Source organism: Geospiza fortis, unplaced genomic scaffold (genome assembly GCF_000277835.1).
Source record: "Geospiza fortis unplaced genomic scaffold, GeoFor_1.0 scaffold92, whole genome shotgun sequence".
NCBI lineage: Eukaryota > Metazoa > Chordata > Aves > Passeriformes > Thraupidae > Geospiza > Geospiza fortis.
Window position 1 is genome coordinate 2028441 of NW_005054389.1, and position 12813 is coordinate 2041253.

General features: G+C 41.8%; 1 protein-coding gene across 31 annotated transcripts in view; it reads left to right on the forward strand.

Moving 5' to 3' along the window:
- ANK3 (ankyrin 3) overlaps positions 1 to 12813 on the forward strand; it is a 284745-nt gene that overhangs the window by 246089 nt on the left and 25843 nt on the right. For 13 of the 31 annotated variants that reach the window (XM_031060737.1, XM_031060730.1, XM_031060744.1 and 10 more), the window contains 3 exons: positions 615 to 696; positions 3979 to 11727; positions 12299 to 12373. In XM_031060737.1, the coding sequence (XP_030916597.1) occupies positions 615 to 696; positions 3979 to 11727; positions 12299 to 12373 (7906 nt within the window). The remainder of the gene's footprint in view (positions 1 to 614; positions 697 to 3978; positions 11728 to 12298; positions 12374 to 12813) is intronic. The other 18 variants (XM_031060752.1, XM_031060753.1, XM_031060756.1 and 15 more) reach the window with 7 other exon arrangements.

Sequence of the window (12813 nt, forward strand, 5' to 3'; positions counted from 1 at the left end):
ACATCGTGGTGTGTGTGCTTTCGGGACAAGCTAATCTGGGGGGAATACTCAGTCGGTCACTCACTCTTATGAATGTTTTGTCTGTACCTGTAGTCTTTTGTGTTGACCTCCTGTTTCTAGCCAAAGGTGGTTTATTTTACAGAGAATGAGCAAAATCACACCATTTCTAGTAGTGTGAAGCAGTTTATTAAGTGATAATGCAATAAGACAGTACGGAGATGCTTTAAGGCAGAGCTGCTTCTGCTGTCTCAGCTCTTCCACCTCACGAGCAGAGGAATGAACCTGAGGGCTCACTGTAGGGTTGCAGTCCCTCCCTGCTTGCTCCAGAAGGGTGGTCACTCACAGCAGGTTTCTGTGCAGCCACGCTCCCTGCTCGGCAGTGCCTGGCACTCATCTCACGGCACCCAGGAACAGAGGCTGCCTCTGCCCCCTCCCTGCCTGCTCGCCCAAATTCGGCTTCAGCATGCCGTCCTGAAGCTGAATGGAAGCACCCATTCTCCCCTCTGGGGTTGTGTGCCGCGAAAAGCGGCCCATCCTGCTGAGGTTTGAGGACTGGTCTGCTCAGACAGGGGCAGTGATTGCCCAGCCCTAAATCCTGCTGTGTTTTGTTGCAGACGGAGAAGGCTGACCGGCGCCAGAACTTCGTCTCCCTTGCTTTACGTAAGCGCTACAGCTATCTGACTGAGCCTGGAATGAGTGAGTTGCTCTTACCAAAGTACTAAACCATGTAGATGTGATTGTTCATAAGAAGAGACATTTTTTCTATAAACGTTGTATTTGGTGTCATTCTGGGGAAAAAAATTTTAAAAAAAAAGGAGAAAAGGAAAAAAAAATCTGTCTAAAACAAAACTCTTGGATGGTCTGTGAATTCTTGTGTTGTGAGAGCTTGAAGAATCCTGACTGGCAAATTATGTGTGTTAGTTAAGTAAAAATATAATAGTTTTTAAAAATGCAATGTAGCTCCAGAGTAGGAGGATTGCAAATTGCTTTCAAAAAGAGTCTCTTCATCTCCCCTTTGAAGCATTAGAGAAAGATGCTGTAGAACGGGATGTTACACAAAAATTCAGAAAGCCACTCAGATAAGCGCTTAAATGTTTAGATGTTTAGCCAAAATAGAGTCTCTCATATTTTATATTTTCCCTCTTCTTTCTCCTCCCCTTCCCTTTTTCCTCTGTTCACTGCAGATGCTTTTTATTCCCTGGCACCACACATTGCTTCTTCCTAAACATGTTCCCCTTGACCAGACCTGTGGCATTCTTTTCCTCCCCAGTTAAATACAATAATGTATTTGGCTTAGCTTTTCTTCCTCACTTCTCCTCTCTAAGGTCAACTGCTTTTGTTCCTCATTTTCAGGCTTTTTCTTGCCTTTTTTCCCCCCCTTTTGACTTCTCAGTTGCTACCCTGCAACAGACCCTTTGATATAATTCCATAAAATCCATAGACAAACTTCATCGGGTCTTGGGAGTTCCCACTGGATGGCTGCTGCTTAATTATCCTATAAGATCTGTGGCTTCTTTGGGTCAGATGTGCTCCAGAATATGTTACACTTCTCAGGCCGGGAAGAAGACTCCAAGCATATAGCATCTGAAGAAGCTATCAGATCTGCTGAGACATCTTGATGGACTGTTAAGGTATTGTCACAGGCTTGATGGGAACTGAGAGAGAGGGAAAATGAAATTGCTGGGAAGAAGCTTGATGACTGTGTATATCACTCACAATAAATTTTTTCCCCCTCACTGGGAGGGAAAAAAGTCTTATTTATCCACCAAAGGTCCATTAAGTCTCATTTGAAAAAATTGGCAGATTTTTTTAGCTCTTCAACTGCAAAAAGGAGCACAGAAGCAGCATCTTAAATGTCTCTGAATCTGTGATTTGACAGACAAAAAGGAGTGAGGAGGGCAGCCTGTGGGTTTGCTTGCCTCACTAGTCAGTTGAGACAGACCAGCTCGTGACGGTGCAGTGGGGTTCCAGTGAAGACATGTCCTAACACTAACTGCTGAACAAGTTATTAGTTCTTCTCAGAATCATTTTGGGGTTTGTTTCTTGAACTCAAGACTCTGTGAACTTCTGGTGAATGTTAGCAGCTACTGCTAATTAAATCTTCATAATAATTAATAGTATTAATAAGATCTTCATAATAGTTGATTTAGTGAAGTACATTTCGGGGTTTTTGTGCGGGTGGGGAGAGAGAGGTGTATTTCCACTTTAAAATATTGTAGTAAGGAAAATAGACATTTTTTGATTTAGTCTGTGCCAGTCATGCCTAGTACTCAAGCTCTCTTCAACATAAATGTTTTTATGAAGTATCACCAGCCATCCACACTGACTTCTGGGCTTTGATTGGCTTCTGTAGGACCAGCACATTTCTCCTTGCAGGATATGGACCTGTGGTGCACTGAATATTCATTATTCTATAGGAGTGTGTGTGCTGCAACAGTTCAGTGTTAGCCTTGTTGAGCTTCTTCCACTGTGAGTTACTGTCTGTCTATAAGACAGATAAGCAGGTTTGACAAATTATTAGTGTAACTTCAGAGAAAGGTATGTTGAATAAGTTCTTTGGATATTTTAGCTCCATTTCTAATTCCAACTTTAAAAGAAAAAAAATCCTTACAGTTGCTTTCAGTGTCAACTCTCTGAATGTTATTGCTATATCAGAGGATATGTTTGTGTAATGGGATTCTCAGAAACACTTTCTGACATGAGTGCCTCCTGTGATGCAAAATGTGGTTGATGATAATTCTGTTCAAAATGCCTATGAATGAGCTGAGAGTTCTGGGGAATGATAACATTTAACAGGTTTGTCCTTGCTAGGAATTTATTTCATAATCTATTTTTCTTTGACTGCTTTTCTAATGTTACCTTTTGAGAACTGTAAAGTTGAACAGGTCTGTCTTTGAGCTGATACAAGAAATCTCCTCAAAAGGTACCAAGACACTACATCTTGTAGAAAAAGTGTACTCTTCTTTTAATGACCTCTTGTGAAATTATTTTGTAAGGTTTACGTATTTGTGCTTAATACACCATACGAAATGGATTAATCTGTGTGCTCGTTCTGACATGACATTTGTGCATGAATAAAAACTGATTCAGTTGCTTTGCCTGCTCACGACTATCATACATCATACTTGCCATATTTCATTTACGACATATGCTTCTTAAAATCATTTCATGAAAAGTTTTACTTTAATTTTTACCAGACAAAAGGAATATTGCATGAGAAACAAATGCATATGTTCCTTTCTTTCTTTTTTCTTTTTTTTTTTTTTTAATATTGACTCAGAAAAGCTCTTGCTCTTATTGGCTTTGTGAGTGTGAAGCATATCCGAATTGTGCATGGAAGATATAGATTTGAATTTATTCCAGTTGCTTCACAGTTTGCACATCAATTGCCTGTCACTTAAAGGAATTTTGGTTTCTGCATGAAATAGTTCTGAAGCGGTTAAAAAAAATATTTTAGCTACATAATGTCATTTTACGCAAGTTTATATTTTTGTATAGGATCAAATCTGAACAGAACAACAATAGAAATTATTAAATGGATAATTCTAATAGTTGCACAAAGCAGAGACATACCTAAACAGGCAAAATAAAGCTGATATGAGTATTTCAGAAGTAGCACATCAGAAAGTCAATAGGAAGTAAGAGAAGAAATTTTGATGTGGCTTTATTTTTACCTTATGGATTCCTTTTGTGTGTTTTCTGTTCTCCATTGTTTGCAGATTTGGTTGCTATGTGCTTTCTGTCTTCCATTTCATGTTGCTTTTTGGTTTGGACCAGTTATCAGTATATGGCTCGTTCCTAATATTTTTCTTTCCTTTTTTAAATCTTCTTTTGCCTCTTTCATCCCAACTCATGCAAACAATTGTACTTGCTTTTTGTAATATTACAACGTTTACTGACCAATTTTCTTCTCTGGTCTCTCTGTTTTTCAACCATTTTTGTTGATTTTTATGTTTGATTTTAATTTAACAATTTAAGAAACAGTTGAACGGAGTGCAGGAGCAACAAGATCCCTACCTGCTACTTACTCATACAAGCCATTCTTTTCAACACGGCCATATCAGTCATGGACAACAGCTCCAATTACAGTGCCTGGGCAAACCAAATCAGGCTTCACTTCCTTATCAAGCTCTTCCTCTAACACTCCTACAGCTTCCCCATTAAAATCAATATGGTCTGTTTCTTCTACTTCTCCAATCAAATCCACATTAGGAGCTTCTACCACGTCTTCAGTTAAATCTGTTAGTGATGTAGCATCTCCGATTAGATCGTTTCGGACAATCTCTTCACCAATAAAAACTGTGGTCTCGCAGCCTCCCTATAACATGCAGGTCACTTCAGGCTCTTTCATCAGAGCTCCCGCAGTCACAGAAGCTGCCAGTCTCAAAGGGCTGGCCTCCACTACCACATTCCCCTCTCGGACATCTCCAGTGACTACAGCAGGATCTCTCTTGGAGAGATCATCCATAACCATGACGCCTCCAGCATCCCCCAAATCCAACATTAACATGTACTCTTCGAGCTTGCCACTTAAATCGGTCATCACATCAGCATCCTCACTTTTATCGTCCCCTCTAAAGTCAGTGGTGTCACCTGCTAAGTCAGCAGTTGATGCTGTTTCATCCACTAAAGTCATGATGGCCTCGTCTCTCTCGTCGCCAGCAAAACATGTAGCTGGGCACACAGATGTACCATTGCTCAATGGGTCTGTGTCACCTCTGAAATACCCATCTTCTGCCAACTTAATAAATGGATCCAAAGCTGCAGGTGTTTTTCAAGACAAGATCTCTGCAGCTGCGCATTCTGCAACTTGTGCTGCTAACGCAGTTGCTGACACGGCTGAGAGAGTGTTTTCAACAGCTACAACAATGTCATTTTCTCCACTCAGGTCATTTGTGTCTTCAGCACCATCAGCTTTCCAGTCAATGAGAACTCCTCCTGCAGGTGCTTTGTACACAGCCCTTGGGTCAATATCTGCAACTACCTCATCAGTAACTTCATCAACAATAACAGTGCCGGTATATTCTGTAGTCAATGTTTTGTCCGAACCAGCATTAAAGAAGCTCCCAGAGTCGTCTTCACTTACAAAATCAGCTGCTGCGTTACTGTCACCTATTAAAACATTGACTACAGAGGCGCGCACACAGCCTACCTTTACTCGAACTTCATCTCCAATAAAATCATCCTTGTTTTTAGCACCTTCTGCTCTCAAACTGTCCACACCATCTTCCTTATCCTCCAGTCAGGAGATACTGAAAGATGTTGCTGAAATGAAAGAGGATCTGATAAGAATGACTGCGATATTGCAGACAGATGTCGCAGAGGACAAGCCGTTCCAACCTGACATACCAAAAGAGGGTAGAATTGATGATGAAGAGCCCTTTAAAATTGTTGAGAAAGTAAAAGAGGACTTAGTAAAAGTTAGTGAGATTCTGAAAAAGGATGTATGTTTAGAAAGTAAAGGGTCGGCTAAAGTACCCAAAAGTGATCAAGGACACCTGTCTGAGGATGACTGGGTAGAGTTCAGTACAGAGGAGATTGATGAAGCGAGACAGCAAGCTTTGACAAGCCCTCCTATATCTGTTCCAGAGAAGGTCCAAATTAAAACTAAAACCATGTCGGAAAAGGATTATAGCTTGTCAAAAGTTATTGATTACTTAGCGAATGATATCGGTAGCAGTTCATTAACAAACATAAAGTACAAGTTTGAAGAGGGGAAAAAAGAAGGTGAAGAGAGACAAAAGCGCATTTTAAAACCAGCTATCGCTTTGCAGGAACATAAACTTAAAATGCCTCCAGCCTCCATGAGGCCTTCAACGTCGGAAAAGGAGTTATGTAAAATTGCAGACTCCTTTTTTGGAACAGACACTATTTTAGAGTCTCCAGATGACTTTTCTCAACATGATCAAGATAAAAGTCCCTTGTCTGACAGTGGCTTTGAAACGAGGAGTGAAAAGACACCTTCTGCCCCACAAAGTGCTGAAAGCACAGGGCCAAAACCACTTTTCCATGATGTGCCCATCCCCCCCGTCATTACAGAAACAAGAACTGAAGTAGTTCATGTCATCCGCAGCTATGAACCATCTTCGGAAGATATTCCAGAGCAGAAGGCTGAGGAGCTACCAGCCTCAAAACCTTCCCCTGCATTTATGGAGCTGGAGCAAAAACCTTCTGGGTCCATTAAAGAGAAGGTTAAAGCTTTTCAAATGAAAGCCAGTGGCAGTGAAGAGGACGACCATAAGTGCGTCCTTAGTAAAGGTGTCCGAGTGAAAGAAGAAACTCATATCACTACAACAACTAGGATGGTTTATCATAAACCTCCGTGCACAGAAAGCACCTCTGAAAGAATTGAGGAAACAATGTCTGTTCATGACATAATGAAAGCCTTTCAGTCTGGACGTGACCCTTCCAAAGAACTGGCAGGTCTGTTTGAACATAAATCGTCAGTAACGTCTGATGTTAGCAAGTCTGCTGAAACTTCACCACAACATGCAGAGAAGGACAGCAAAATGAAACCCAAACTGGAGCGAATAATAGAGGTCCATATTGAACAAGGTAATCAGGCTGAACCTACTGAAGTCATTATTAGAGAAACAAAAAAGCATCCAGAAAAAGAAATGTATGTGTATCAGAAAGACTTACCTCGGGGAGATATTAACTTAAAAGAGTTGGAAAAACATGATGCTTTTCCTTGTTCAGACGAACAAGGTCAGCAAGAAGAAGAGGAGCTCACGGCCGAAGAGTCACTTCCTTCTTATCTGGAATCCTCTAGAGTTAACACTCCCGTGTCCCAGGAAGAAGACAGTCGCCCTAGTTCTGCTCAACTCATGTCTGATGACTCTTACAAAACACTGAAGCTTTTGAGTCAGCACTCAGTAGAATACCATGATGATGAGTTGTCAGAACTAAGAGGGGAGTCTTACAGGTTTGCTGAGAAAATGCTTCTTTCAGAAAAGCTAGATGTGTCTCATTCTGATACTGAGGAGTCAGTTACTGACCATGCTCTACCCCTTAGTGCAGAGTTACAGGGGACTGATAAACGATGCAGAGAAAAAGTAGCTACTGCCCCCAAAAAAGAGATTCTCTCCAAAATCTATAAAGATGTATCTGAAAATGGTGTAGGTAAAGTGTCTAAGGAGGATCATTATGATAAAGTGACAGTGTTACACTACACTGGAGATGTTAGTAGTCACAAACATGCGATGTGGATGCGCTTTACTGAGGACAGATTAGACAGAGGTAGAGAAAAGTTGATATATGAAGACAGGGTGGACAGGACTGTTAAAGAGGCAGAAGAGAAACTGACTGAAGTATCCCAGTTTTTTCGGGATAAAACAGAGAAGTTGAATGATGAGCTACAGTCTCCAGAGAAAAAGCAGCATAAAAAAAATGGCAAGGAAATACATTCTAGCCAGAGCTCTGCCAGCAGCAGCCCCGAGAAAGTTCTGCTCTCTGAATTGCCATCATCTGGGGATGAGTGGAGTAAGGTGAAGCAGTATGCACATGATGGGAAGTGCTTTCCCAAGGTGGATGAAAGGAAAGCATCCAGTTTGCCCAGCAGTCCTGAAAAAAGGATATATGTGCAAACTGCAGAGGACTCTAAACGAACTATGGAACACAAAGGAAGTGCTCAGCAGACTGGAGTGCCTGAGACTGGATTTCAGCTGAAGCAATCAAAGCTCAGTTCCATTAGGCTTAAATTTGAGCAAGGTATAAGTCCCAGAAGTAAGGACGTAACTCAAGAAGAAAAAAAGCTGGATGGTCAGTCCAAAATTCCAATTAAAAAATTGCAAGAAAGTAAGTTACCAGTGTATCAGTCCTATTCAAGAGAGAAACACGCAAAGCAAATAGAGGTCATTGATGGGAGCACAGCTTTACAGAAAGAGGTGAAAATACAGGACGACCTTGTTCCAGGTAAAGGGAAAGCTGTGGAAGACTCTCATGCTTCAGACACACAAAGAACTGAGATGAGGAAAGGCGTGCCAGAATGCATTTCAGAACCACGGGCAAAAGACCTGGCGTATGGCTCAGACTCAACAACGAAAGGACACTGGGACAAAAAAATCTATAGGACGTGGGAAAGTCCTGGAACTTCTAATCATAAAACACAGAAGGAAAAGCTTTCACATGTGCTGGTTCCAGATACAGTAAAAGAAAACCATGTTGATCATGCTGAATCTAAAACTGACCAAAAAAGTGAATTTATCACTGTGACAGAGCACAAAGTGGCCTCAAATGGAATCCATTCAGAAGAAGTGAAGGAACTGACTGTAAAATCCCCCTCAAAAAGGGTTTTATACAGAGAATTTGTTGTCAGGGAGGGGGAACGTAATGGTGAAGTGGCTGATAAAATATCTAAAAGGAAAGAAGAAATTGCTGTGTCCCATATCCCAGTCAGAATTGTTGAGGAGAAGAGAGCCATGCTTGATGGTGTCTATGAACTTTCAGCTAAAGTATCCCAATCAGCTGTGATTCAGGAGAAAGTTGAAAGGCAGATTGATTATGTGGAAGATGAAAAAATAAAGCATTCAGAAATCAGAGAAGTTACCAAGCAGCAGAGCTCAATAGGTCTAAGTCCTCCTGCTGAGGAAACAGAGCTATCCCCTAGCAAATCACCAGATTCTTTAGAATGTAGCCCAGGAAAGGAATTTCCTTCGAGTGACATAGCTGACCCCGGTGCCAGTGATTACTTGAATAAAGTTGCACCACTAGTGAGCACTGAGGGAGTAAAAGAAATTAAGACCTTACCTGTTTATGTCAGTTTTGTTCAAGTAGGAAAGCAATATGAGAAAGAGGTGCAACAAGGTAGTATTAAAAAAATTGTCAGTCAGGAAAGTAAGACGGTACAAGAGACGAGGGGGACATTTTACACAGCTAGGCAGCAAAAACAGCCTCCTTCTCCACAAGGTAGTCCAGAGGATGACACGCTAGAACAAGTGTCCTTTATAGACAGCTCTGGTAAAAGCCCTTTAACACCAGAAACACCAAGTTCAGAGGAAGTGAGTTACGAGTTTACATCTAAAACACCTGACTCACTGATAGCTTATATCCCAGGCAAGCCCAGCCCTATACCTGAGGTGTCTGAGGAGTCAGAGGAGGAAGCAGAGGCTAAGTCAACATCTGTGAAACAGGCAGAGGTTGAGGAACCACAGATCGACAAAACATTACCTAATCTTATAAATAAGGACTCTAACAAAAGACCCAAAGGTAACAGAGTTGCCTATATTGAATTCCCTCCTCCTCCACCACTGGATGCAGATCAAGGTGAATCAGAAAAGAAGCCTCATTATTCCACTGAGAGTGAGATGGAGATGACTGAAGTGAACTTGCAAGATGAACACGACAAGTGCCAACTGGCTGAACCTGTCATCAGAGTGCAGCCACCTTCTCCTGTGCCACCGGGAGCAGATGTCAGTGACTCCAGTGATGATGAATCCCTCTATCAACCTGTTCCACTTAAAAAGTATACGTTCAAACTGAAAGAGCTGGAAGATGACCAGAAAGAGATCTCAAAACCCAAAGCCCCTGAAAAGATTGAGAAACAGAAAGAGTTAGGACATCCCACTTCTGGGAAACCCAATGAGTTTGACAATGGGGTTGATTCACCCCAGAATGATGTAGTGCAAAATGGGAGTAACAATGACCAGTCTGTCACAGAGTGTTCCATAGCAACCACTGCAGAATTCTCCCATGATACCGATGCGACAGAGATTGACTCTCTGGACGGTTATGATTTGCAAGATGAAGATGATGGTTTAACTGAGAGTGATTCTAAACTTGCAGGTCCGGCAGTTGAAACCAAAAAGGACGTATGGACTACAGAAGGCATTCTAAAGCAGACTGATCGCTGTTTTAGCCAGAGTAAGCTTGAAGTCATTGAGGAGGAAGGCAAGGTAGGCCCTGAAGAAGACAAGACATCTTCCAAAGGTCCATCTTCTGACAAAGCTGGAGATAAGAGCGATAAGAAGTCAGGGGCACAGTTTTTCTCTTTGGAAGGCAGACACCCTGACAGGACTGTATTTCCTGACTCGTATTTCAGTTACAAAGTAGACGAAGAATTCGCAACACCTTTCAAAACTGTGGCCACCAAGAGTCTAGATTTTGACCCGTGGTCGAATAACCGAGGTGACGATGAAGTGTTTGAGACTAAATCAAGGGAGGATGAGGCTAAGCCATTTGGTCTGGCAGTGGAAGACAGATCTCAAGCAACGACACCTGACACAACACCAGCCAGAACTCCAACAGATGAGAGTACGCCAACTAGCGAGCCCAACCCCTTCCCATTTCATGAGGGGAAGATGTTTGAGATGACTCGCAGTGGTGCAATTGACATGAGCAAGAGGGATTTTGTTGAAGAAAGACTCCAATTTTTTCAGATTGGTGAGCATACTTCTGAAGGGAAGTCAGGGGACAAGGGGGAAGGGGATAAAAGTACAGTCACTGCCATCACACAGCCACAGGCAGGGGACAGCACTGTAGAAACAAACCTAGAGAGACCAGTAGAAACAACAGCAGTTGAAAATAAGCCCGGCATCCAGGCCAGTGGAGATTGCATGGAACAAACACTTGGTAGTAACTCACTGGAGAAATCATCGGCAGCAGTAAACGCTTCCAAAGTTGATCCCAAATTGCGCACACCAATTAAAATGGGAATTTCTGCTTCCACCATGACTCTGAAGAAAGATGGCCCTGGAGAAGTGACAGATAAGATAGAAGCTGTGATGCCAAGTGGTGAGGGATTAGAAAATGAAACTGTAGCAGTGATTGCGAGTTCAGCTTCTAGCCAGACAAGCTGTAGGCAAACAGAAAACACTGATTTTCCAAAAGATAATTTTAATAACAACAACAATTTGGATTCATCTGCTGTCCCTACAGATGATATTACCTCTAATGTAGTGCTAAAAGAACATTTGGAACCGAAATGTTCCCTCCAGAAAGCTAATCAAGCGAAAAGCACTTCAGGAAAAGGTACAGGGACAACACAAGGACACAGAGTAAGAGATAAGCAAAAGCCACACGGAGAGCAGCAAAAGTCAACAGAGTTGGTAGGAGCTAGAGGAAAATCAAAGCTTCCTGTAAAGGCCAGCTCAGTAAAACAAGTCTTTTCCCAAAATAATCTCCAAAGCAATACAGGGAGTAAAGCGAAAGAGGCTAGTAAGCCTGACAAAGCAAAACAAAATAATTCTTCTCCCTGTCTAGAAGCAAGGTCTAGGATTCCTGTAAAAAACACACATAGGAGTAATCTAGCTAGAAGAACTCCAGCCCTGCCAAAACAAGAGCAGGTAGAGAAAGAAAAACCAAAACAACTTCCTTCTAAATTACCAGTAAAGGTAAGATCTACCTCCGTCACCATGACAACAGTTAAAGTAAAGAAAAATCAGCTTAGGGAGGTATGTAAACATTCTATTGAATATTTTAAGGGAATTAGTGGTGAGACATTAAAGCTTGTGGATCGTCTTTCTGATGAAGAGAAAAAGATGCAGTCAGAGGTCTCTGATGATGAAGAAGACAGTACATCAAGGAACACATCCTTATCAGAAGCTACTCAAGTTTACCTGCCTTCCATTACACCGAAGTCTGCTAGAGACATGAGAACAGAGGCAGCATCTATAAAATCAAAGATTGAAAAGGCCGACAGTGAGAGGAGGAGGAGTAAGAGGACTGGTGAGAATGAAGGCAGTCAGGTTTCTGGAGCTCTCATGGCTCACCTCGTGGAGATCAAGCCTAGTTTGTAAAACTTTCAACTTGTTGATCCTAGTGCATGAACTGTTGTGATTGCCTGTGGAGTGACTTAACTGTAGTTTTCATTCTGTCATTGTCATCTGTATGTGCTGTCTTATTCTCTTTTTTCTTCCTTCAAACAAATTCTGTACTGTAGAAAGCTAGTGAAGCATGCCAAAGACATTCATGTAACTCAGAAATTGATGTAACTCAGAAATTGAAAGATGTCTTTTGTGACAGTATATTTGTTCTGTCAAGGTAGAGAAAATAGACAATCTGGCCTTGGTGGTTTTCACCAGTAATTGAAAACTTGTCTACAGTCTAACAGATAGATTGTCAGCATGTTTGGTTTCATTACACGACATCATGTAGTTTTACATTTTGGCTTTACACAGGTGAAAATCTAAAAGCTGTGAAAAAACTTTGTTTTGTAGCTTATTAGGTCACACAACCATTCTAGTAAACAATATCAGCACTGTCAACTTAGTCAATTAAAGCTATTATTTATAATAAACTATTATCCGGTATTGTGGTTTTCTGTGCAAAACCTTTTTAATTGAGAAATTGTAAATCACAGGTCCACAGAGTCCATGTGAACGGACAGATATAAGGATGGCAATTGTAGCTGATCACCTAGGACTTAGCTGGACAGGTAAGCTTTTCTGCTTTAATATTGAAATCAGTCTTTGCTATTGCTTTTTTAGATCTTCTTTTACCAAAAGATGCAGCAAGACTGCATGAGGCTCTCTCAAGTTCACAGCTTCCCAAAACATGCAATGTATTGCTGGGCAAAGATGCCTAATAGGAAAATATTCCTTGATCTTTCAGTAAATCAAAGAGAAAATAACTAAATGCCGTTCCTCTCAGGATGTTCTCCCAAGGTGCTGAGAGGCTCTACCTGCCTGGGCTCAGGGCTGCTCCTGGGATGTTTCCTGTCCCTGGATTGCAGTTTTCCCCAAGCCCTGGTTGCAAGGAGCCCAGCAACCAGGCAGGTCATTGCTGGAGGCTCTGCCCACCTGTGGCCCCCTGTGCTGGTGGGCAGAGCTGCCCTTCCTGGGCTCACAGCTGCAGCAGCCAGCTCTGCCAGGGCTC